The sequence below is a fragment of the Felis catus genome, chromosome B4 (genome assembly GCF_018350175.1).
Source record: "Felis catus isolate Fca126 chromosome B4, F.catus_Fca126_mat1.0, whole genome shotgun sequence".
NCBI lineage: Eukaryota > Metazoa > Chordata > Mammalia > Carnivora > Felidae > Felis > Felis catus.
In genome coordinates, this window is record NC_058374.1 from 122,388,897 (window position 1) to 122,414,340 (window position 25,444).

General features: G+C 36.7%; 1 protein-coding gene and 1 non-coding gene across 4 annotated transcripts in view; both read right to left on the reverse strand.

Annotated features, from left to right (window-relative positions):
• Positions 1–14,561, reverse strand: part of WASHC3 (WASH complex subunit 3) — a 47,091-nt gene extending 32,530 nt beyond the window's left edge. For 2 of the 3 annotated variants that reach the window (XM_003989174.6, XM_019835411.3), the window contains exons 1-5: positions 14,405–14,561; positions 13,731–13,829; positions 6,956–7,021; positions 5,018–5,125; positions 1,168–1,278 (exon numbers count right to left, since the gene is read on the reverse strand). In XM_003989174.6, the coding sequence (XP_003989223.2) occupies positions 1,168–1,278; positions 5,018–5,125; positions 6,956–7,021; positions 13,731–13,829; positions 14,405–14,455 (435 nt within the window). In that variant the 5' untranslated portion in view covers positions 14,456–14,561. The remainder of the gene's footprint in view (positions 1–1,167; positions 1,279–5,017; positions 5,126–6,955; positions 7,022–13,730; positions 13,830–14,404) is intronic. The other variant, XM_006933972.5, reaches the window with a different exon arrangement.
• A 1,749-nt stretch (positions 14,562–16,310) lies between these two features.
• LOC111561503 lies at positions 16,311–16,416 on the reverse strand. The gene has a single exon (XR_002744156.1). It is a non-coding gene; the product is annotated as a U6 spliceosomal RNA (small nuclear RNA).
• Positions 16,417–25,444: the final 9,028 nt, after the last annotated feature.

Consider the following 25,444-nt stretch of genomic DNA (forward strand, 5'->3'; position numbering starts at 1 on the left):
TTAAGCATTTGACTTCGGCTCAAGTCATGATTTCACGTTTTGTGGGTTCAAGCCGTGTAGGGCTCTGTCCTGACAGCTTGGAGCCTGGGGCCTGCTTGGGATTCTTTGCCTCCTTCTCTTTGCTAGTTGATTACTGCTCCCCTGCTCACACTATGTGTGTCTCTCTCAAAAATAAATATTAAAAAAATTTTTTTTAAATTATTTATCATAATTCACACTCAAAACTAGCCCTACTTTATTCTGATTAAAGAACTTTATATATTTGCATCTCAAAGTCTGGCTTATTTTTTTCTAAAGTCTAGACCAGGGTTTTTGGCTGCCAATGAAGAATTTTGAACGTGATAAATCCACTTCTTCTGACAGCCAGGAAAAGCGAATATACTTTCTTCTCCCCAGTGTCACTTCTGTTACTTCTAAATGAACAATCTACTCTTTCTGATGTCAGACAGTATTTGTTTTTAAATTATTTTGGTAATAAATAATGTCATGGATATCAAAAACAAAACTGGTCTTTAATATTATGACCTCTTTTGCTTGATAGAATTTTATAAATATGGTATTTTTTTTTTAATTAACAGAAAAATGATGAAGAGCTAGCTCCTTCAACCACGGCAATAGGACTTTCCACAAAAATGAAATCAACTTCTGCTGGTACAGACAACTGTAGATATTTTTTGGTATCATACCATGTAATGATTTCTCAGAAAAAAACATGAATTCTGAAGTCATATGATAGTAGAAGCTCTACCATGAATGGCCAAGAGATTTAGGCTCTTTTCTATGACCAAGCCATTGACAAATGAAATTCAGAATAAAAATAAACTGCACTAGCATACAGGAATCAAGCTAAAGCCATATGATTTAAAAAAGAGTCCACTTTCATTCCTTTGATACATCCAAGATTTGCTATAACTTTATGTAAAGCAAAACAATTTACATAAATCTATATCCAACTACGTTAATTTGAAGTGTGAGATCAATTTTAACTAGAAAGATTTGACCTCTGTTTACTCTTTTATCAGGGCATTAGTTAGACATAGGAAAGAAGAGTAGAAAACTTGGTCACTCGGTTTAGCAGTTTTCTCAGAAAAAGTAACAACAAAACCTCTAGGGTTAAGAATTTCAAATGAGGCTGCTAGACAGAGAAGACAGACCAAATTAGCTTACCACTTGAACCATTTTGAGATATCTGGCATATCTTGGGTCCTTGGCTACAGTTAAGATATTTTCTGGTGTTACTTCACTTTCCTGTGGTCCAGAGTCTTGTAAACTGTTCTGCTGTAGAGAGTATTGCGTGTAAATCTTTAGACAATTCACAAAAGGGGTCCATTATGTTACTTAAAAAGGGATGTTTCTTCTTATAAATCTAAAGCAATCAATATAAAAAAATCATATTTCTAAATTTAAATACCAATAATTTAATTATGGGATATATGTTTCCAAATATTAACAAATAATTAAATATGATTTCAGAGGAAGTTCCACTTAATATCAACACTATATTGTTCCTTAAAAATGCAAATATATTCATAGCATTAAAAAATATTAGAATTCTGCTTTAGCTGTCCCCAGAGTATAGATATAGAACATGAGTTATAGATGGACATATTATTTTAACGAAACTTCTAAAAAAGCTAATAAAACTATTTGATTTGCCAGTTATTCAACACTAGCAGACAGTGAATTGATTTTGTAGGTATCCACCATCTATAGAATTGAATTCCTCATTTATTCAGTAATCTTATTATAAGTGGATATAGTCTATTCTTTTAACATCTTAGAAAGCAATACCTAGAGAATTTGTGGAAGAGTAGCCCATTTCTATGGTAAAATTATCTAGTTCATATATTTCAGGTACTGATGGAACTATTAATGTTAATACTACTTACAATAAAGAATATAGGGGAACAGTCTTTTTAGATAAAAATGCTTTTATCATATAGGCAGTTCTCACTTTGCGTGGTACTGTGTTAAGTGAAAATTGTCCATTTTAGAATCACTGAAGTGCAAAGATAGGTCTGTCTGTACACAGTTCTAGATTTTTCTATCAACTTGAACATTTGTTATGTTTATTTTTGTGAATTCTCACTCATTATCTGTATATTAGCTTTACAAGGTAGTTCCTGAACAGAATGAAATCAATTGTATGCCTACATATCTATGCTGAAATGTAGACAAATCAAGAAATATCTTTAAATGTTCATAGTTTTCAGAATATGAATGTGAATTATATATTAAGTTTTCCTCAGATCATTCAAATATAAATTAAACCTGTTGAAAACTCTAAAGCAAACAAAAACATCCCAAATCCCTTAGGTTTCTCCTGTTATATGGCACTGAGTAGATATATGTATTATTCATCTTTAAAATTCATAAATACAGAAAGTCCAAAACCCTTAATTAAATAAAAAATTCAAACATGACCCAAGTATGTTTTTGAAAAACATTATGGACAATAAACTCAAACAACAGCACAATGGAACAAATGATAATTACACATGGGACCAATGAATTTCAAAACTCAGCTGTTAACTATGCGTAATAACCAAGATCTCAACAAGGTTTAATTATGTCAGCTCTTACACCTTTACTATTTAAATATCCATTAAATCCTCTATCATATCTCTCAACTGCCCTTCATTTTATTCTCAATCTGCACAATTGGATGTTCTATTGTGAGTAATGATAAGATCTGAACCATGAAATTAAAGTTGCAGAAAAATCAGTAGTCAAACCTTAGGTCTTTGACTCATATAGATTAGAGACTGAAATGAATGAATGGTTAAGAAATTGCATTGTTATCCTTTATCAGATAAAATGACTGTAATGGCAGTGGAAATTGTGTTAAGCAGTACTTAAGTCCATTTCAAAACATTTTACATAAAACATAGCAATAACAATGAAGAAATAAGAAGTTGATTTAAATATTATGAACATGCTGAATAGGTATTTTATTAAACTAATCAACATGCAACTTTGCTACAGTTTTTAAAACCCAGAAAGCCCAAAGAACTTCATAAATTCTCCAAATGAATTAATATATGGTTTTTAAATAAAATTGTCAAAATGTATCAAATCATTCTGAATTTTAGAAAATTTAGCTGTGATTACTTGTAATCAATTTTTTGAGACCTTAAATAGGCAGGATCAACACAACTGCAAAAGTTTTAAAGTACATATTGTAGATAGCATTCATAACACCTGGAAAAATATTCAAAATTAGACAGATACCACTTAAAAATTTTACAGAAACATATGACAGCTAGTATCCAACAAAGAATAACTACTAGGTAAAGTGAAAACATTTTCTTAATATTTTTTATACATGCCTTATTTTAGAAAAAGCATGGTCCATATTTAATTGAAAGGGCCTTGTAAAGTTAAACTCCTCTAACATATCTGGATTCCTTCTTGTATATTATACATATTCCAATGGTCATCATAGTGAAATTTACTATATAAACTAAATGGATGTTAAATTTTCTAATATCTAATTGTTAAGTAAATGGTCATCTAATTCATTCTCCAAATATGGGCTATAACTAAATTTATGTCTCCTCCCACAGCCTCGTACCATATGTGTTCAGTATATTTAATGAATTCAACACAGGTGCTGGAGACAGTGTAGTCTAGCAGATAAGAGCTAGGACTCTTGGCACCAGATTGCCCGCACTGAAATTCCAGCTTTTACACTTATTTTCTGACCCTTGGCAAGTTACTTAACCTCTGTGTACCTCATTTCACTCATCTGTAAAGTAGAAGTGTGAAGTGAAGTTATTTACTTCATAGGGCTATTGTGAAAATTAAATGAGTTAATTTCTGAATAGCGCTCAGAAGCACACCTGGTAGGTACACAGTACGTACCCTCCACGTGTTAGTCATGATCATCACAGCCAAAGTAATCATAACTTAAACAATATCCTGTGAAAAGTACCTCCACGTACAAATGCAGAATCCCACATAGATAAGAAGTCTATTGTTCAGTATCACTAGACTGATCACCATTTTAGTGATTATTTTATTTTGAATTTTAATACCCACTGAGATACACTAGAGATCGTCTGTTCTGCAGCAATGAGAATTTTTATTCCTTGAAATAAAAAGTAATATAAAATTGAAATGTATACAGAGCATAAAAGAACATTAAGACATAAGAACCAAATGCAAAGTGTGGACCTTACTAGGATGCTGATTTGAACAAATCAACTCTAAACCCACACTTTTTAGATACGTGGTATCTATAGATCAGTATCTCTCAAATTTTGAGAGAGACTACAAATCCTCTGGGGATCTTATTATGCTACAGATTCTGGTTCAACGGGTCTGGGATGGAGCCTGAGAGTCCGTGTTGCTGACAAGTCCCCCAGGTGATGCCCATGCTGCTGGTGCCGGGAGCATACCTGGAGTAACAAGGGGTTAGATGGTACTTGGGAATTACTGTTAATTCTACTGTGTATGATAAAGACATTGTGGTTATACAAGAAAATGCCAGAAATTTCCAGAGATGCTCAAGGAGTTACACAGTGGTGAAATGGTATGATGCCCAGGATTCACTTTAGCAAGTGACAAAAAAGATAGATGAAGCAAATGTAACAAAGTCTTTACTGGAGAATCAGGGTGGGTAATGGACATTTAAGTATTCACTGTACTATTCTATTATTGTGTGTGTTTGAAAGGTTTTATAATAAAACATCTTAAAAGTACAATTATTATAATAATGTAGGAAAAATGTCCACAATGAACTTGAAGAATATTATTATTATGCTCGAGATTTTTTCTAGTCCTATAAATAGTTTCTCTTTCATAGGCAAGGGAAATATTAACTTCAGGGAGCCCTTCAAAATAACAATAAAACAGCTCACTTCTTTTCAAACCTCATTTTCAATCTTAAGGGGTTTAAAATCTTACTATTCAAAGTTTTACATCTTCATTTAACTTCTTCCTTCAAACCTGCTACTAGGTTTATCTGGTTTAACCAAGACAATCTGCTTGTGTTTCCTGGAACTCAAATACTTACCTGTGATTTCTCTGCAGTGGTTTCAGAATGTGATTCATTTGTGATACCAGTGGCGCTTACAGTAGAAACTTCAAATGCAACATCATCTAGGCCTGGGATAGATGACAACTGAGAAAAGAAAATTAATGTTGGTATATGAGGATAAGATTAGCTGCTTAAACACCGTAAATTTCTAGGTGTATGTGTTTTAAATAGCAATCTTAAGTTTTTAAGCCTATAGAAATAGGGTTTGTAAAATCTCATCTTTGGTGTCTGAAATTCTCCATGCCATAAACTATTTAAAAGTGAAAGTCATGCACAAGTAAAATATTTATGTATAATTTATCATTAATCTAACTTAGCTTATAGCCCTTCTTTTCCTGGGAATTATTTTTTAAAAATGTAAGGAATCCTAGTGCAAGGAATAAAAAGCAAGGGCTTTGGAGTCAGATTGTGTAGGTTTAAGTCATGCTATGTGACCTTCTGTAAATCTCCCTAGACCTCAATTTTCTCCCCTGTAAAGTAGGGATAAGAAAACTTGCCTCACAAAGTTATTGTAAAAAGATTTTTATTAAACATGCTTTGTAACAACAACACACACACACACACACACACACACACACACACACAATCACACAAAAAAAGTCCTTTGCAGCACATTTTAAATTTGAACGATCTGGGAAACGACAAAACTCTTGTCATCACATTTTAATGACTGACAGCCCTTTTTTTTCTTTCTTTAAACATTTATCACCAAATGTTACTAAAATGTGTTATTTTTCATATAAAAAAGGTAGGTATGTTGTCAGTGGTTATATATTTCAGGTTGGATCTGCAAGATCCACGCCAACCCACTTTTCTGATTTCTTTCTGATATCAGTGATAGATATTTGTCAGATGTTTGGCTGACTTTAGGGATTAATTTTATGGTTATGGAAATAATTAAGGTTATGGAAATGATTAAAGTTAACTTATCTACACAGTAACTTAACTTGTGACCATGGATTCTAACTCAAGAATTGCCCAAACATTAAAATTAGACACATACTCATAATGAAGAATAATGAAAAAAAACAATGGTAATAAGGTCTGAAGCAGCAATATTCACTGAGAACTGCTGACTGATGACAATACTTAGCATAGTGGTTATGGCCCAAATAGTTATAAGTACGTATGGCTGCTAGGAGAGTACCTTGAACATGGTCAAGGCCAGGTATCCTAAATTTTCCAAGCTACAGAAACGTGCTGAGAGAAATATAGTAGCTGAAGTCCACAAGATGTAGAAAGTACGAACTAGACATTCTAATCCTTATGCTAAAGATGTCAGCCATTTTACTTCCTCTTAAATATTCAATAAGCATTTTTTCAGATCAATTTTTTTTGAAAAAGGACAAAGTCACAAAAATATACTCATGTCTCCAGTATTTTATAATCAGGGAAAACACAAAACCTGCACATTTTCAAATCAAAACACTCTATTTTTGTTAGTTCTATTGTGTAATTTCTGACCTCAAAACTGGTATTCTTCATTAGCATTCAATATATTTGAATACAGAAAATAGTGATATTTTCTCCAAATTTTGCTCTGGAGACATGTGAACTTTTATTAATTTGTACTGTGTTATCAAATGATTACTATTGAGATAATTGTGAATTTTCCATCAAATGAACTATATAGAACCAGCCCAATTTGTTAACATGTTATTCACATGCTGTTGGCTAGAATAATGAAAGGAATTTCAATTCATGTGTATATTTAAACAGACTCAGGTAATGGTTCATAATAAGTATCATTTCCTTTGCAATTATAATGAATTAAAAACAAACACAAAACACTGTACCACCTCATGGATGCAGGAGCTAAACTGAATTCATTCCCAGTTCAATTAAAGTTAAGTATGACTGAGAAAGTTGGTATATGCAGAAAATTTATACTATAAATTATTCAGAAATACAAACCTTTGCATCTAAAATATTTAGAGTTGTTTCAATTTGCTGGATACGAAGAGAAAGGTCTGCCAGTTTCTGGAAAAGAAAGATCAGAATAAGAGAACAAAGTCTGACTGAAATGAGCTGTTAACAAGGGTTAACAAAGGGCAGATTTGAAAAAAACAAACCCGTGATGGTTTAAATATTAGTCATTTTCTAATATGCTACACTTTTACTTACATGAGTAGGAATGGGAGCTCAAGTAAGTATTTTTGTAACCTCCATTAGCATGCTTCATGGCTACTTTATAAAATTGTATTCACAGAGAAGCAAAAGTTATATTTTCAGCCTTATCAAACTCATCAGAGCCATATTCAATCATTGGAATCAGAAGGTAAACTTCTTCCAGGACAGAGTTTTTTGTTTACTGCTATATCCCTCATGGCCAGAGCAGTACTTGATACTTAACAGGAGTCTAATAATTATTTGTTGATGAATGAAGGAATTCTTCATAGAAAAGAAGAATAAAAATTAGCCCAGGACAGCTTGGAACAAGATCTGCCTCTATAAGTTACTTAAACACTTAAGTATATACAATCAGTCCCAAATTTAAATTTTTTAAGTTTGAAAATTAAAAGAAGATGAAATTAAAAGATGAGCAGTTCATGTTGGAAAGAAGTAAAACACAGAGAAAAAATTAGAGTACTAAAAAGCAAAAGCAGTCAACCTACCATCAAAATCCAAGATAAAAACAGAACCAAAAGCTTACCATGCTCTAGTTATTCTGTAGAATTAAATTACCCGTGTGTGTATATACACTATACATAGCCACACAAGTAAAAGTAACACCATAAAATATGATCCATAAGAGCATTTATTTAAAACTCCCGAATCCTAAACATTATTATATTCAGTGACCTAGTCCAAGGCAGTTGGCCCATTGACAGTTGGCAGATGTGCAGCATCCTGACTTCTTTCTGGGTTATTATCAAGATCCTGACTAACTCCCAAGCAGAATTTTAACACTACAAGCAATGGTCATTTTGCCCACATTTAGAGGGAAAAAAAACTGAAATGCAGTCACAATGTAGTTAGAGCTTCACAAGACATTTTTAAGATGAGCATACTGGTATCTACAAAGCTACAATTTTTTATTCTATAATAATTTTTTTATTTTATAATGTTTAGTTCCAACATTAGAATCTAGTTTTAGGGCCGCCTGGGTGGCTTGGTTGGTTAAGCGTCCGACTTCGGCTCAGGTCATGATCTCACAGTCTGTGAGTTCGAGCCCCGTGTCGGGCTCTGTGCTGACAGCTCAGAGCCTGGAGCCTGTTTCAGATTCTGTGTCTCCCTCTCTCTCTGCCCCTCCCCTGTTCATGCTCTGTCTGTCTCTGTCTCAAAAATAAATAAACGTTAAAAAAAAAAAAAAAGAATCTAGTTTTAATGGCACTCAAAGCTTTCATTTCTTTTAACTTTGATTTCTAGCATTTGTTCATATAAGTCTTTAATGTAAATACAAATACTGGTTTACAAAACATATGAATGAATTCTCCAAATTATAAGTGTTTTCCTGGAAGTCATGAAAATTACATTTTATGCAGATTTCATCAGTATTTTATAGAGAAGCTTAGTAACTGCAGAAATCCTACAACAAATTAATTTGTAAAGTGAGATAATTTCTAGCTTATTTATAAATACATGCATTGGTTTGATTAAAGTGAATACAGAAAAAGATGAATTAAAAATTGTTTAGATATATAAATGCATTTAAAAAATTTTTTTAATGTTTATTTATTTTTGAGAGAGACAGACACAGACTGTGAGCGGGGGAGGGGTAGAGAGAGAGGGAGACACAGAATCTGAAGCAGGCTCCAGGCTCTCAGTGTCCGCACAGAGCCCGATGTGGAGTTGGAACTCACGAACCACAAGATCATGACCTGAGCTGAAGTTGGATGCTTAACCAACTGAACCACCCAGACGCCCCCATATAAATGTACTTTTAAGCAATAATCACCAGCATTGTAAAGGCCCCAGCATCCACGTTATATGCTACACCGTATATGCAATGTATCATTTGAAATCTCACACCAGGGGCACCTGGGTAGCTCAGTCGGTTGAGCTTCAGACTTCGGCTCAGGTCATGATCTCAAGGTCAGTGAGTTCGAGCCCCAAGTCGGGCTCTGTGCTGACAGCTCAGAGCCTGGAGCCTGCTTCGGATTCTGTGTCTCCCTCTCTCTGACCCTCCCCCGTTCATGCTCTGTCTCTGTCTCAAAAATAAAAAAACATTAAAAAAAAAATTGAAATCTCACACCAAATGCATAAAGTAGGAATGATTATCATGCCAATTTTAAAGAACAGAAAACTGAGTTTTCATACAAGTAAAAGCATCTGAACTTAAACACTCCAAATCGAGATACAAAGATAGTAACTATCTTTCAAAGAAAGAATTTTTACATTGTTTTAAAGAATCATACATTGTTAGAACATGATGCCATAGACTCTGGGTGATGATAATGTGTCAGTGTACATTGTAACAAATGTACAACACTGATGGGAATGTTGATAACGGGGGAAGTTGTGGTTGGTGACCTCTGGGAGGCAAGGAGCACATGGGAACTCAATGCTTTCTGCTTAGTTTTGCCGTAAACCTAAAACTTTTCTTTAAAAAAAATTATATATATATATATAAAATTAAAAATATGCACACCAAGATCGAAAATTCCCAGGCACTGCATAGATAGAAATTTTGTTATTCAAAGCTAGTAAGTAATCAATCCATTTCTCATGAAAACTAAGATGCTACTGTGCTTTAAAAAAAAAAAAAAAAAAAAAAAGAATCAAATTATTCTGATCTAATTTCTAAAATAGATGTTATTTATCTGGAATTATTTAAAAAAATTTTTTTTAATGTTTATTTTTGAGAGAGAGAGAGAGAGAGAGAGAGAGAGAGAGAAAACATGCTAGCAAGCATGAGCGGGGGAGGGTCAGAGAGAGCCAGAGACACAGAATCTGCAGCAGGCTCCAGGCTCCAAGCTGTCAGCACAGAGCCCTAAGCACGGAGCCCGATGGGGGGCTAGAACCCATGAACCTTGAGACCATGACCTGAGCCTGAGCTACCCAGGCACTCCTATCTTTATAAGGATTTAAAGCAAACCTGAAATGCCTTGATTTGGGACAACAGGGTAATTTGCAAGGTACCTGAAGTTTGTCAGATAAGCTGAAAATTTCTTGATTTATCACCCACCTACTTCTAAAGAAGTGCATTTCATTAAAGTGAAAAAAAAAAAAGATGAAATAAATATGGAGTTAATAGTTGAACACGGAAAGAAAAATAAAATACTGTGGTTTTTCAGGTTTGTAAAATATCCAGTTTGCATATCCAAGTCTCAAAAAGAGAAACAACATTTTAAAATAATGGATCCCTTGGTATATCACACTGGGTCGATTATCTCCTATAAGCCAGAAAGGGAAGCAATCAGTGGTTTTATTAAGCTTCATCTGACACTTAAACCCAGCAGTTGTAAAAGTTGTAGCAGTAAATATAATTTTTAAGCAAGATTATTTGGTTGAAGGTTAAGTCTGATGGTGGGATTAAAAACTGGATGCAGAAGGTAAGCACTCTAAAATTTGTTACGTTATGTGAGAATCCCCAGCATTTTTTCCCTATTCTTAAAGAATTTAGAAAAAAAAAAAGTTTGGAATATTTAAAAAATGATTAAAAACTCAGTATTCTACACATGTTACAAGTCTGAGTCAAAATAACACATATGATTGCCCTGTTTACAGAATACCTTTGATTTTAAAATTCATTATAAGGTTAAATTTCTGCTCAGTTTTATCTATGATATGCATAGAACTTACACTGCACTTCCTACCCCATCCCATTTTAAATTTGCACACCCGATGGGCCACCATAAGATTTTTCTGAGTAGTGTCCAGAATAGAAATACTGGGGATTTGTGAAGAAAGAACTTTGTAACTTGGGTCTGATTCAACTACTTTCCTTTCTCTGGCTTCCAACCTTTCTCCTTACCCTGGTTTCAGTCATTAGAAGAGTTATAAAGTACTCTGGTATCCAGAAAGTTTTTTAAAAGTTAAGTTTTTCACTTTTCTCTTTCTTTTTTAAAAAGTTTATTTATTTATTTTGAGAGAGAGAGAGCATGCAAAGGGAGCAGGGGAGGGGCAGAGACAGAGGGAGAGAGAGAATCCCACGCAGGCTCCGCCCTCTCTGCTGAAAGCCTGGAGCAGGGCTCTATGGATCTCAAGAACCATAAGATCATGACCTGAGCTGAAATCAAGAGTCGGACACTCAACTAACTGAGGCACCCAGGCTGCCCTTCACTCCTCTCTTTATTAGAGAACTGCAAAACCAGTATTAGTGATGAAGAAAGAGCCCTTATCATTTGTTTCAAATTTAATTCCAGTTTGAGTTTAGCTGTGATTGAAGTTGCTACAGTTTGTATTTGGTTCAAACCAGATTATATGAAAAACAAAAAACAACAACGATAAAACTCCCAGGTTTTCTTCTTTCCCCGTTCATTTCCAATTCAAAAAATAGCACCTAAGTTTCCTATTTTGCTCAGGAAAACAGTCATTTTGGCTCTTGCTTAAGGCTTTAACTAAACAAGGAATACAGGTCTAACAGGTGCTATTGACAAATGACAACCCATTTTGAAAAATCACATTGATCTTAACTCAAGGGGAAAAAATGGCATTTGATGTTTGAATACATATGTTATGTCCTTGGAATATATCATATCATATCATATCGAAAAAGACATAACATCAAAGGATATGGCATAACAAAAAAGAGAATACAAATCTAAAAAATAAATTTTGAATAGCTCATTGCAGTCTCTCACTTGAAAATGATGTAAACATGCCTCTTACCCAGATCAGAAGGTGCAACGTAACAGAAGAGTGAAACGCTTTTGATTTTTACAGTTATTAGATCAGAGCTGGAACTCCAAGTCTGTTACTTTCTAGCTGTGTGAGTGTGGGTAAGTTAGAGTAACAATTGCAGCTATAAATACTGTGTAAACAAATACATGCCTAAAGAATGAATAAATGACTAAGCAAATGATTTAAATCTTTCTACATCTCAATTTCTGTATTTCTAAAAAAGAGATAATTGGACCTCTCTCACAGGGCTGGGCTGTGATGATGAAATGCATGTAGAGCTCATAGTACAATACCTACAGAGTAAGCACACAATAAATATTAGTTATTGTCATCACACCAAGCCAACAGTCTATAACTGACATAAATATCCAAACTGCTAAAATATGAATTGTAAATAATGAGTTATAGTCACTAGAGTCAACCCTAGACCACCACCCATTAAGGAGAAAAAGGCGATAAACTACCTGTAAACTTCATGAGTTTTTGGTCAACAAACTTTTCTCTAGGGTTCAGGGAAGAACTAGGGAATAGTGAAATACTCAAAACAGTTGAGGGAAAGTTGAGAGAGGAACAGAGGGGGTTAAAGAGTGAATCAGGAGGCTCTGGTAACGCATAAGCAAGCAATAAACAAGACAGGATTATTGTTATACTGGATTTAGTCTTCAGTAAATAGCACTCATTTCCTAGGCAGTGAAAATTGTTAAGCACTACAAAGGTGAGGGGCTATCCCTGCCTCAGGGCAGTTTAATCGAGTTGCCCTCATAGCTGTGTTTGCTGGTTGTTTTATTTTTTTAACCTGGTGAGGAGGAGCATGTGGATGGAGTATTTGCTCCTCTCTGCTACCGATCCTTGAATGGTCTCTCTCCACCCTACCCTGGTATAAAAAGTGAAGGACTAAATCCTTGGCTTACTGCTCTTTAGTCAGTCAATTCTATATCCCATTTAGAGAAGCAGCAGTAGGAGAGAAAACTCCTGGAAGCAAGCGCCTAGCCTCTGGTGCTTAGATAAAATATAACGAACTGAGTCTCTTACTCTGTCGATTATCATCATAGTTCACTTTCTTTTGTTTTAGTGAGAAGGCAGAAGAGATTTTGACTAGAGATTGTTAACTAGACAAAAATAAGATGTTATACAAATGAAAATAGTTTTCCTGTCTCCATGCAATTTTTGTTAATAACAACACATGTAACAAAAACTACTTGCTAAAGCTATACCTTATAAATAAGACCGAATGAACTAGATACTATTTTTAGTGACTCACTTGTGTATGATCTCATTTTACTCCTCTTTCTCCTTTTTAAATCCAACTTCAACCCAGGGTTCCCATTTTCTTCCCCATTCTCTTTTTTTGGCTTTTTAAGAAAAAACAGGGCTCCTTGAATCTGATATCTAATCCTTAAACTAGGTACTCAGTCCTCACTTCACAAGTCATTTGCTGGAAGTATTTTTATTATTTTCATAATTATATTTGATACTAAAGTTATGTTTCGAGGCTCCTTCCCCAACCATCTTCTGGATCAAGAAATGTAAAATAATTTTAATATAGACTGAAAACTATGTGTATGTAAAAATATACATCTCTGGCGAAAACATGTAAAATTTCAAAATTAAAAAAAATGTTTTCAATTGTGAAACCCTGTTATTCCTTTTGTTCTCTTTAGGCACATACGCCTTACTGAACTATCTCACAAAGGCCTCTAGTAAATTAATTCAGCAGAGGTGGGGTGCAAGATTGATGATATAGAATCAAAGAGGATTTAGGGTATGTTATCCCAATAACTGGATGACAAGAGGTCATGGTACATGAGTACCTAGACTGCAGTCCTCGTTTTACTCATTTGCCACCTCCAAAAGTACAAGATGATTTCTAGGCTCCTCATTAAACCAGTATCACCAGACCTACCTCCTCACAAACTGTAGAAAAGCGGTTGAGGAACTGTACAGTGTGCACCACAAATTGGTTTAGAAATGCCACCGTTCTTTTCTGTTGAATAGCTGGCACCTGTGTCATGTAAAAACAAACATGATTTGTACAGGAGGAAGTACACCGTGCAAACCCTTTGACGTCAATTATATATAACAATAACGGGGCATTTTTGCTGTATTATAGGAGTTACTCTAAGTACTACGAATAGTCACTAACTCGTTTTCCTAAACTGTGGGGTGGGGCGTCTGATGACAGAAGCCGCAAAGTTTGAGTATGCGCTTTGGATTCACAAACGTGAACTTTAACAGAGAAAAGGCAACACACATAAACACACAAAACTTGCGGGCCATATAAAAGAGGTAGGGTTAGAGGTCGCAACCTGCTCCTATCGCCGTCGTGTAACCGGAGCGTAGAGCGACTCCTAATACGGGAAGCAAAGACCAGAAAAAGCACACCACCCCTTTAAACGGATCAGGAGGGACCCCTTTTTAAGGTGAACTGTGGGACTCTTCCCTCCCGAGGGCAGGACCAGAGAGGCCCGGGGCCAGGGACAGGGTTGGATATGGAGAGGTGGTGTGTCCCTGGGAACCGAAGTTTCCTTCCCCATCCTCCTCCCAGGTCGCCTAAGTTCAACTCGGTCGTTTACAAACCTTCGTCAGGTCTATGCCTGACCCCATGAGAGGAAGCCCGTCCTCATCCATCTCCTCAGCGGGCGGGGGACCCAGGGCTCACCCACAAACCCCTCCCAGACCGGGCCCGCCCAACCCGGTAATAATGTCCAAACACCTCCCCCTAGTCCCCGCCTCCAGGGCCCTTCCCACCGGAAGGAAACGCCTCCGCTTGCCAATCACGCCGCTGCTCCCGTAGAACCCGGCTCTTTGCGCAGCATTCTGGGATTGGTAGTTCAAATCGGGATTGTGACTACGTCAGACGCAAAGGCGCGCGCGGGGTGGGGCAAGACTGTAGGTTTAGCAGTAAAGTCTTTAAGAGGGGGTAAAAAGAAAAAAAAAAAAAGTAAAACACTGAGTCTGGTTAAGATTATTCCTGCTTAGTCCTGTCATATGAATTGCAAAGTCATTCGTTAATAAAACCTGTACATTTTTTAAATCCTGCTAAATCCTGGGTACTCTCCTTTAGATCCTGTGGGGAATACAAAGATTGAGTCAGGTTTAGCCTGCTGCGCTGGAGAGGTTAATGCCCTGAAGCAGGACACAAAACTTGTTTCCTAAGGACTTTAAACATGAAATAAAATGTCAAATGCTACAAGTGAGGCAAAAACCGATGAAAGTGTTTTTTTGTTTTGTTTTGTTTTGTTTGTTTGTTTGTTTGTTTTTTCACTTAGATCATCAAAAAGGTACACCTATATAGGACCTAGGAACAGCCACCAAACCAACATGTGATCCCCTTCGTTGTAACTTTCCATCTATACAGCTACATCTCAAGTTCCAACATTCTCTGATGCCTGGGTTTCTGTAATAGCCTCTTCCTGCCTCCATCTGTGTTGCTCTAACTGAAACACATCGTAGCCATATAGTGACTGTTTAAAAGACAAACCTGATTATATTACACAGGATATAATTTTGCTTCTCATTTGTCTCAGTTTAATGTGCTTACAAGGCCCTCTGTATGGCTCTTGCTCACCTCTCTAACCTCACTTCTCACTATTCCCTCCATTTAACTCCCCCAAATTTCTTTAAGTTCTTGAAACCAGGAATTGCTCTGGGAATTAAATATGTTGTCTCCTTTGCCTAGAACAATCTCCCTTGTTCCCTGACCACCCCTGCCTAACTCCTACTTATTCTCATCTCCTTTATCCTTGTTTTCAACGGTTTGAATACTGTGAACTTGGCTGTAATTTTCTTTGTATTTATCCCTCTTCAAATTTGCTGAGCTCACATCTGTGGTTTGATGTTTTAAATTTTGGAATATTTTTTGGCCATTAAGTTTTCAAAACAAAGTTTTTTTCTGTCACATTTCCTCTTCTTTTCTGGAACTCCAAAATACATGTATGTTAGATCACTTGACACTGTCCAAAGTTCATTGATGCTCTGCTCATTTTTTTCTCCCTGTGCTTCAGAGTAGATAATTCTTATCGACTTATCTTCAAACTTACTGATACCTTGTTTTCTAGTGTTCAGTTTATTATAAAACTACTTATCCAATGAATTTTTATTTTAGATTTTTCAGTTCTAAAGTGTCCATTTTTAGGAATTTCTATTTTTCTCCTGAAATTCCCTGCACCCATCTTGCCCTGTATATGTGTGTGTGTGTGTGTGTGTGTGTGTGTGTGTGTGTGTGTGTGTGTATAACCATTTTATTTAATTTATTTTTTAATTTATAACCAAGTTAGTTATCATATAGTGCAACAATGATTTCAGGGGTAGATTCCTTAGTGCCCCTTACCCATTTAGCCCATCCCCCCTCCACAAGCCCTCCATTAACCCTCTGTTTGTTCTCCATGTTTTAGAGTCTCTTATGTTTTGTCCCCCTTTATGTTTTTATATTATTTTTGCTCCCCTTCCCTTATGTTCATCTATTTTGTATCTTAAAGTCCTCAAAAATATGGAAGCTTCACGAATTTGCGTGTCACCCTTGCGCAGGGGCCATGCTAATCTTCTCTGTATCATTCCAATTTTAGTATATGTGCTGCCGAAATGAGCACCCCTGTATATATTTTTTAAAACTAATTTATAATTGTCACTTTCAAGTTCTTATCTAATGATTCTCATATCTGGTTCAGCTATTATGTCTGCTTCTGTTGGCTTTTTCTTGATTATGTGTTATATTGCCTACATTTGGGGATGCTACATAATTTTAATTTTTATTCCGGAAATGGTGGGGGGAAAAAAAGGAACAATGGAGATTAAGTGAGGAACTCCTTCAAAACCTGAGTTGAACTGGTGCTAGGCTATAGTTTTAATTAGATTGAGTTCACTTGGCATTAGCCCAACTCCTGGTCTCCTGCAAAGGCTTGAGCTCTTTATCTTGTCAATATTTGAGTTAGAGGGGAATGGTCTATGGTTTCAGAACATTTTGGTTCGCCTTTGTATTCGACTTCAGCAAGGCCCAGGAATCCAAGCACCATGAGAATGTGCAAGACTTAGTGTATTCTCTCTACTGCTGCTTTCTTAACAACCTTGGGGGTGGGATGTAGGCCTAAGTGATTTGTTTTTGTCCCTCTAGACCCAGACATCTCTATAGGATTTAGTTCATTAAGCTCTTATTCCATCCACTGCTTTCCAACAGCCCCATGGAAAAGTATGATTTTTGTTTTATCTGGACATCATTACAACAGATGTGAGAGGTTTTCTTGCATCTTTATTCATCCTAACAAGTAGCAGAAGCCTTATCGTCCTATCCTTAGAGAAGCTGATCTGCCAACATTAGGCTAACTGTTCCTCTGAATATATGCCTCTCTAGCATCCTCCGGATCACTTTATCTTAGCACATTTTAGAATTTTTTTTTTAATGCTTATTTATTTTGGGGAAAGGGAGAGACAGAGTGCGAGTGAGGGAGGGGCAGAGAGAGAGAGAGAGAGGGACAGAACCTGAAGCAGGTTCCAGGTTCTGAGCTGTCAGTACCGAGTCCGACGCGGGGCTTGAACTCACAAGCTGTGAGATCATGACCTGAGCTGAAGTCGGGTGCTTAACTGACTGAGCAACCCAGGCTCCCCAATCTTAGCACATTTTATACTTGCCTGTTTGCCTAAGTGTCTACTAGACTGTTGATTCCAGGCAGAGATTCTGCCTTATTCACTAGTAAGGCTCTGGCCCAATGACTGACCTAAGGTAAATCCTTAAGTATCTGTCAAATGACATTTGGGCCTAATGACCCTTGTGCTTCCATATCGTACTTGATCTTCCACTTGATCTTTGATTTAGACCGCACTCATAATTCTGAGTAAACTCATTCAATTAGCCACCCTTGAGCACAGTCCCCAACTGGCCAGCCTAGCCTTCCTCTTCAGAGCCAGGAGAGGCTCCCAGTGATAGGAAAAAACCCAAAAAACCAGACAGTCACTTCATGCTTATGTATGTCATCTGTAAGTAGTAGGCATGCATACAGATGGTATAGAACTACAGAAACATGAACTTGTTCTTAGTCGGCCAGGTGACAAATTTTTTTTTCAAACTGGTTTGGTTTCTTAAAAAAAAAAAAGACAAATGTAATGCTAGATGTGATTTTTAGTTAACAGAAAGAAGACTGGCTGCTTCTCTCTGCCTCCTGGGGTCCTTGATGATTACTGCTCATCAGTCATCCACAGCTCCTGATAAGCAGTGTCATTCACAGTTTAATAACTGAATTTCCAGGACTACTACAAACAATTTTAGCTAGAAGTCTTGGCCAACTGCCAGAAATCCTCTGAAGTATGTACTTCTTCCTCCAGGCTTTCATTGGAAATGTATTACCAGGTTTCATTTACTATGGTGAATTTTGGAGGCAGTGAAACAAGTAGACTATAATGAATACTTATTTCAAAGGGCAGATATATATATCTGAATGCATACATCCATTCAATAAAAAAATCTTAAGAATTTTTCAATAGTATGTTTGTTTTCACAGATCACTAGAAAATAACTTTAGTTTTATCATGGATAAGTTCTTAGGTAAGTGGAACGAGGAGAATTTGGTTCCTATTTTTCTTTTGCATTTCTTCCTGCTCTGCTACAGGATGAATAGAGGGGTGGGGTGTTTCTTCATAAAAGTGGGAAAATAAAATTAAATGTCTCCTATCTGTTCTCACCACCCCATCGCTCATGAAGTGATACAAATTATCTATTGGGACTTGGTTAAGTGAAGGAATTTTAGCCTAATTATTTCAAATCTGTTAAGAATTAAATATCTTGGCTACTTTTTTTAATTGTTTTGTCTTTTCAAACTTCCAGACTCAGATAGTTGAGTTGTAGGCCTACAGCCTACTGGCAGGGAACTGGATTCCTCTCTAGAAAGCTACCTCAAGAGAAGAGATCTAAAGGTAGTTAGGCGTCCCCAATAAAACAGCAAATAGCTTAGTAATGATCCTGCTTTCTTTGAAGGGGCCGGTGGGGGAAGCTCTCACTGTTGCATTTGTACCCACCGGTTTTAATTTATGGAGGTGACTAAGTGATGACAGAGTAATGCTATTGAGAGTTTATTCCTTACATTTCCCAAAAGAAGGGGGCACACCATGCCACACAGGGCCACAGGGAAATGCAAGATTTTGATAAGGAGGCAGACAGAAGCAGGAGCCAGGGGAAAGCACAGGCCAGAGTCTTTACTGGGGTTTCTGTGGGAAAGGAAAAGCAGGGCAGAGGAAGCAGTTGAAGACTGGCCTGGCTAGCGTGAATGATCCCGGTGAGCTTTCAGGCATGGGAGCTGCCCGTAGCTGTCTGTACCTGGCCCTGAGTTGATATAGGGCAGGGGGAATGTTGGCTTGGTGTGTAAGAGTTAGATAAGGGCTCCAGATTGATTGGTTTACATATGAAAAATGTATTTCCAAGTAAGTTGTTTTACTATTTTTAGGAACTAGCCAGCCCCAGAAGAGGCAGATTCTCCTCTTGAGGTCACAAAAGCCAGAGTCTCAAGAATATAGACAATTAAAAAATATATAGTTAATTGGCCCATCACAATTAGTGATGGATGCTAAAAAGACATATACAGAATCTAAGAAAATAGTGAGAATACTCACCTTTCAGTATGTGGATTTTAGGTAATAGTTTCAGCAAGGCACCCTACTCCTGAGTCTACAGTCTCATTCAATTTCTCAAGAAGTGATCAGAGGGGAAGGAGCAGCTGTATGGCTATGCAAGCAGTTGGGGGGGGGGGCGGGAGGGTATTTGGAAGGGGTGTGTCTAGTTACTCCTCATTCACACTCTCAAACTTCCTGTTTTAGTAACCCCTGACGCACTGCAGCCCCCTTCAGAGGAACTTTCCTGACTTAGAAGTTGATGCCATTTCTCTTCTTTCAATCCTTACAACACTTCTTGCTTTCATCACTCATTCGATACCTACCACATGCTACCATTATCTTTTTGTGACCAAGTGGTATTGCCAACCTCTGTAATTTCTTTGAGATCAGAAGGCCACTTTCCATTTATTTACAGTGCCATGCACATGTTAGTTACTATCTGGTTTTTAAGTTAAGAACTTATTATGGGGCGTCTGGGTGGCTCAGTCAGTTAAGCATCTGACTTTGGCTCAGGTCACGATCTCATGGCTTGTGAGTTTGAGCCTCTCGTCGGGTTCTGTGCTGACAGCTTGGAGCCTGGAGCCTGCTTCAGATTCTGTCTTCCTCCCTCTCTGCCCCTCCCCAGTGCTCATTCTCTCTCTCTCTCAAAAAATAAAACATTAAAAAAAAAAGAAAAGAACTTATTATAGAAGTGAACTACTGGGGCGCCAGGCGGTGGGGAGGGGGCTTAGGTCATGATCTTGCGGTTCGTGGGTTCAAGCCCTGTGTCGGGCTCTGTGCTGACAGCTCAGAGCCTGGAATCTGCTTGAGATTCTGTGTCTCCCTCTCTCTCTGCCTCTCCTGCTTGTGCTCTGTTTCTCTCTCAAAAATAAATAAACATTAAAAAAAAAAAAAGAAAAGTGAACTATTTATCATGGAAAACTTAAAAAAAGCATAGGAGGGAAAAATGTCATGCACAGTCACTCTTCTTAGAAGTAACAACCATTATGGGGCACCTGGGTGGCTCAGTTGGTTAAGTGTCTGACTCTTGATTTAGGCTCAGTTTATGATCTAAGTGTTCAGTTTGCTAACAGCGAGGCACCTGCTTAGGAATCTCTCTCTCTCTTTCTCTCTGCACCCCACCCCTCCCCCCTCCCGCTCATGTGTGCGTGCTCTCTTGCTCTCTCAAAATAAATAAACATGAAAAAAGAGAAGTGACCATTATGACTCTTATATTGCCAAGGTACTTTATTTTAAATTTACTAAGTCAGCTTTTTTTCCTCATTGGTGGGAGTATAAATGAGTAGGCCTCAGTCATGAGTCTTTGCTTAGCTTTGTACACCTTTTATAGCACTCTGGCCTTTTCATAGATTAGCCCTCTCAATTTATTTAAAAAAAAAAAGAAAAAAAAAGCAAGTGATGCCACTATCAGCTGCTTTTAATTAACCTCCCCTGGCTGTTTCAGTAAATGACTCAGCACCTGGACTTCTTAAAGCGGTCAGGTTATTTTGAATCACAACCACATAAAATCACTTAACACTACTCTGGAAGTTCAACATCAACATTTCTTCTTGTAGCCTTGTTTCTAGAGTCCAAAATGATCTTGTTAGAACCTTTGCTATTATCCTTTAAAAAATGACAAGGCCAGAAGGTATGAGCCAATCAGTCTAGGAAACTGGTTCACAATATTTTCCAGTATGAGAAGCCTTTTTTAATAGAAAACAATTTTGAGGAACCCCAAATGATTGTGGCTGAACATTTAATATCTATTGAGTGAATATATACATTGTTGAGGATTTAAAATAGGAATATTAAATGGAAATGGTGAACTATATTGAGAAATTCATCTTAAAATCCCAAATTTTCATTCAAAATAGGATTTTACTCCGTTCTATTTTCCAGGCTAGGTTCTATTAGTTTTCCCACAATACATCCTACTTTAGAAAGTCTTGCCTCTTATATGTCACATAGGCAGGAATTGTTAACTTTTTTTTTTTTACTTTCTAGAATTTATTTTTTATAATTTATATCCAAGTTAGCATATAGTGCAACAATGATTTCAGGAGTAGATTCCTTAATACCCCTTACCCATTTAGCCCATCCCCCCTCGCACAACCCTTTCAGCAACCCTCTGTTTGTTCTCTATATTTAACAGTCTCTTATGTTTTGTCTCCCTCCCAGTTTTTATACTATTTTTGCTTCCCTTCCCTTATGTTCATCTGTTTTGTATCTTAAAGTCCTCATGAGTGAAGTCATAGGATATTTGTCTTTGTCTAATTTCACTTAGCATAATACCCTCTAGTTTCATCCACGTAGTTGCAAATGGCAAGATTTCATTCTTTTTGATTGCGGAGTTAATTCTCCACTGTATATATATATATATATATATATATATATATATATATATATATATATATATACCATATCCTCTTTATCCATTCATCCATTGATGGACACTTGGGCTCTTTTTATACTTTGGCTATTGTTGATAGTGCTGCTATAAACATTGGGGTGCATGTGTCCCTTTGAAACAGCATACCTGTATCCCTTGGATAAATACCTAGTAGTGCAATTGCTGGGTCGTAGGGACCCATAGTTCTATTTTTAAGTTTTTGAGGAACCTCCATACTATTTTCCAGAGTGGCTGCACCAGTTTTCATTCCCACCAGCAGTGCAAAGGAGATCCTCTTTCTCCGCATCCCTGCCAACATCTGTTGTTGCAGGAATTGTTGAAGTATTCTGGCTCTCATTTGAACTTGAGCCAAACCTGGGGGTCACATAATAGATATCAAGATGACAGGCACACCTTGATGTATCTTGGACCTTTTTAACCCTCTCAAGATTTCTGAATGAGATCTTCAAAGCCATTCTCACTGAATTGGAGAGAAGGGTTCATTGGAGGCGTATTCCTCCTGTTAACAGCATTTTGGTGGAGGAAGAGGCTATTAGTAAAACACCTGAAATCAATGTCTGTTAGGATTATGTGGGCAAGTTTGATTTTTGGAGCTGTTTATAGTATTTCAGGACCCCAGGAAGTCATGGTTTCAAAGGTATAAAAGGATTTTAATAGTGGGAATATGAGTACTGAGAAGCCTTACAATAATTCCATACTCTTCCATTTGCCATTAACAGGTTGGGAAGCAATGACCCAGGGTTTTGTAAAGATTATATATACATGAGAACATAACTTATTGTGGCAGGTAGATGGAACGATGGGGAAGAGACTAGGTCAAAAACACTGACAGAATCTAGAATTGCTCCATGGGATCTAATGTATTTGTGGGTAAGTCCAGGAGGGGGTGAGACCTCTGAAGCAGCTACATATATGACCTGGTTTTGTACTTGCTCAAAATAAAGTGCCAGGGAAATCTTACTAGAGTTCTATAGATTGCAAGTGAGGGATAGATATTTCCACAGATTTCTCCTTGGTACAGGCAACTGGGAGAGAAGTGCCTCATTAGCTGTTCACAACACAGCCTGAGGCACTAGTGTCCAACTCACATGAGAATCAGCCCTACATAACATTTGGCAAAGTATTTTAAATTCCAGAGTCTAAACCTTAATGAAAAAAAAAAAAATTGTAGTCTGAAAACTAAAGTGAGTTCTTATACAATAATTACTATAAAATATACCTGAGTTATTTTATCCATAATAAATACCTAGATTTAGTTAATACTAGTGGAAGAAAGAACTAGCAATTAACCAAAGAAACACTAATTAAGAAAAGATGGTAGAAAAAAGTTCTTTAACTTCTAGTTGGGGCACCTGGGTGGCTCAGTCTGTTAAGCACCAGACTTTGGCTCAGGTCATGATCTCACGAACTGTGAGATCAAGCCCCATGTTGGGCTTTGTGCTGACAGCTCAGAGCCGGGAGCCTGCTTCAGATTCTGTGTCTCCCTTTCTCTGCCCCTTCCCCACTCACGCTCTGTCTCTCAATCTCTCTCTCTCTCAAAAATAAATAAACATTAAAAAATTAAAAAAAAAGTAAAAAATAACTTCTAGGGGCACCTGAGTGGCTCAGTCATCCATCCAACTCTTGATCTCGGCTCAGGTCATGATCTCATGGTTTGTGAGTTCGAGCCCTGCACCGGGCTCTGCGCTGACAGTGTGGAGCCTGCTAGGGATTCTCTCTCTGCCCCTACCCTGCTCGTACTCTCTCTCAAAGAAATAAACTTAAAAAAAAATTAATATAAATAACTTCTATTGGTCTGGTTTAAACTAATGTCAATTAAGAGAATCATTTCTTACAGCTATAGTCTAAGTAAAAATGAACCAAAATGAACTAATTTGTTTAGACAGCCTCCAACTTCTTTATCACTGTGGCATAATTTATGACTAGTTGCCTCTGGCTTTCTTGAGAGGTTAGTTGTCTGGGGCTTATTTCCTTTATACACTGTCCCAAAAATAAAGATTTCCTAAAACAGCACTGGAAAGCTCTTACTTGAGATGGTTGCAGAGATTAACCTTAATTTTGGCCAGAGTCTAATCTTGTCTGGATTTGGCTCAATAATAGAACACAGTTTTGTGTTTAAGAAGCAAACATACCAGCAGCATTTATTGTCTTTTACTATAAAGACACAGGCACTCAACTCAGTATAGCACTAAACATGCAGTTGGTAGAAATGCTTTATTACATACATCTTTAAATCTATTGGGTTACTCAAATTGTTTTTGCAAAGGCGGAGAAACTTGGTGGCCTCTCCTTTTACTTACCCTTGTTCTTATGGATTTTAAAAACTTATGTAAGTGTGCAAGTCCCAAGGTAGAGTATTCTGTTAAAAATTAGTTGAGAAGGCAAATAGCAATATAACAAACACATCAGTTAAACAGAAATAAGCTGATCCAAAGAAATTTCCAGGCAAATGTAACTTGATCCAACATACGGGCAACAATTGTTTTTACTAAGGTAGTTCAAAGAACAGCTGAAAAGGTCAGAAAGGAGATTCAGTGCTTTCAATTTCTCATGAAATCTGTGTCCATGCATGCAAAAGAAATTGGTTATGTCGAGTTTGAGTAATGGATATGTCATCAAATGTGTATTTGTTTTTCCTTTTCTGAAAGGAGATCTTCAAAGCTGATATCCTAATTATTTTGTTGTGTTACTGTGCTTAGTTAACAGATGGTTGCTATAAATTAAAGTCATGTTAATAACAACAAAAGAAAACTTCTACCTATGTTTTAAAAGGCATATTTCTTTAAATGTATAATTAGAAACGAATGTTAGCTGTTTTGAAATTCCTTTTCAATGCCTGTTAAAATAAATGTTTTTGAATCAGCAAGGTGTTAGATTAAAGAAACAGAGTGTTCTCTCCTGTCCTTGTTACTAAGCACACCGACAGCTTGATCAAGATATATTGGAACAGAATGCTGCTTCTGAGGCTGGACCATGCTCTCATGAGGAATATGTGGAAATGGACCATCATAATGGTGATTTTTACTTTGCACATTTTATTTGGGCTCAAATCTAAGGCTATTACTGGTATCACATAAAGTTGGGTTGAGTTTAACTTTTCGAGCTACAGAAACATGAGGAATAATCTGGAGCAAATACATGTTCTCTCCTAAGAAATCAGTCTTGGGTATAATACTGTCTCATAACTTCCCAATCAGCATTTCTGGGACAATGTCAGATTTTGGACAATTACAAAAAACCAGACATAAATGTGCAAACCAGATTTCAATTTCTTCTCCACTGACATGAGATTTAAAACAGCAACAGGAACATTTCTAGGTCAGTGTCAATATGTAGTCACAAATTACCAAAGAAACAAATTGGAGTGCATGGGTGTACGATTTTGTGTTTTGGCATGGGAGAGACATTGAAATACTCACAACGTACAAGCCAAATCATAAAAATAAAATGGGACTTATGATTCCATCATTTTGAAAGAGTAGGATTTAATTCTGACATCTTGCAGATTTGTGATATCCTGACTTTTGCTTCAACATCTCTAAATAATAAGAATTTTAGAACACAAGTACAACTTTTTTTCCTTTCCACAATATTTGTAAGTGAAGCAATCCTCAGGAAAACTTATTTTC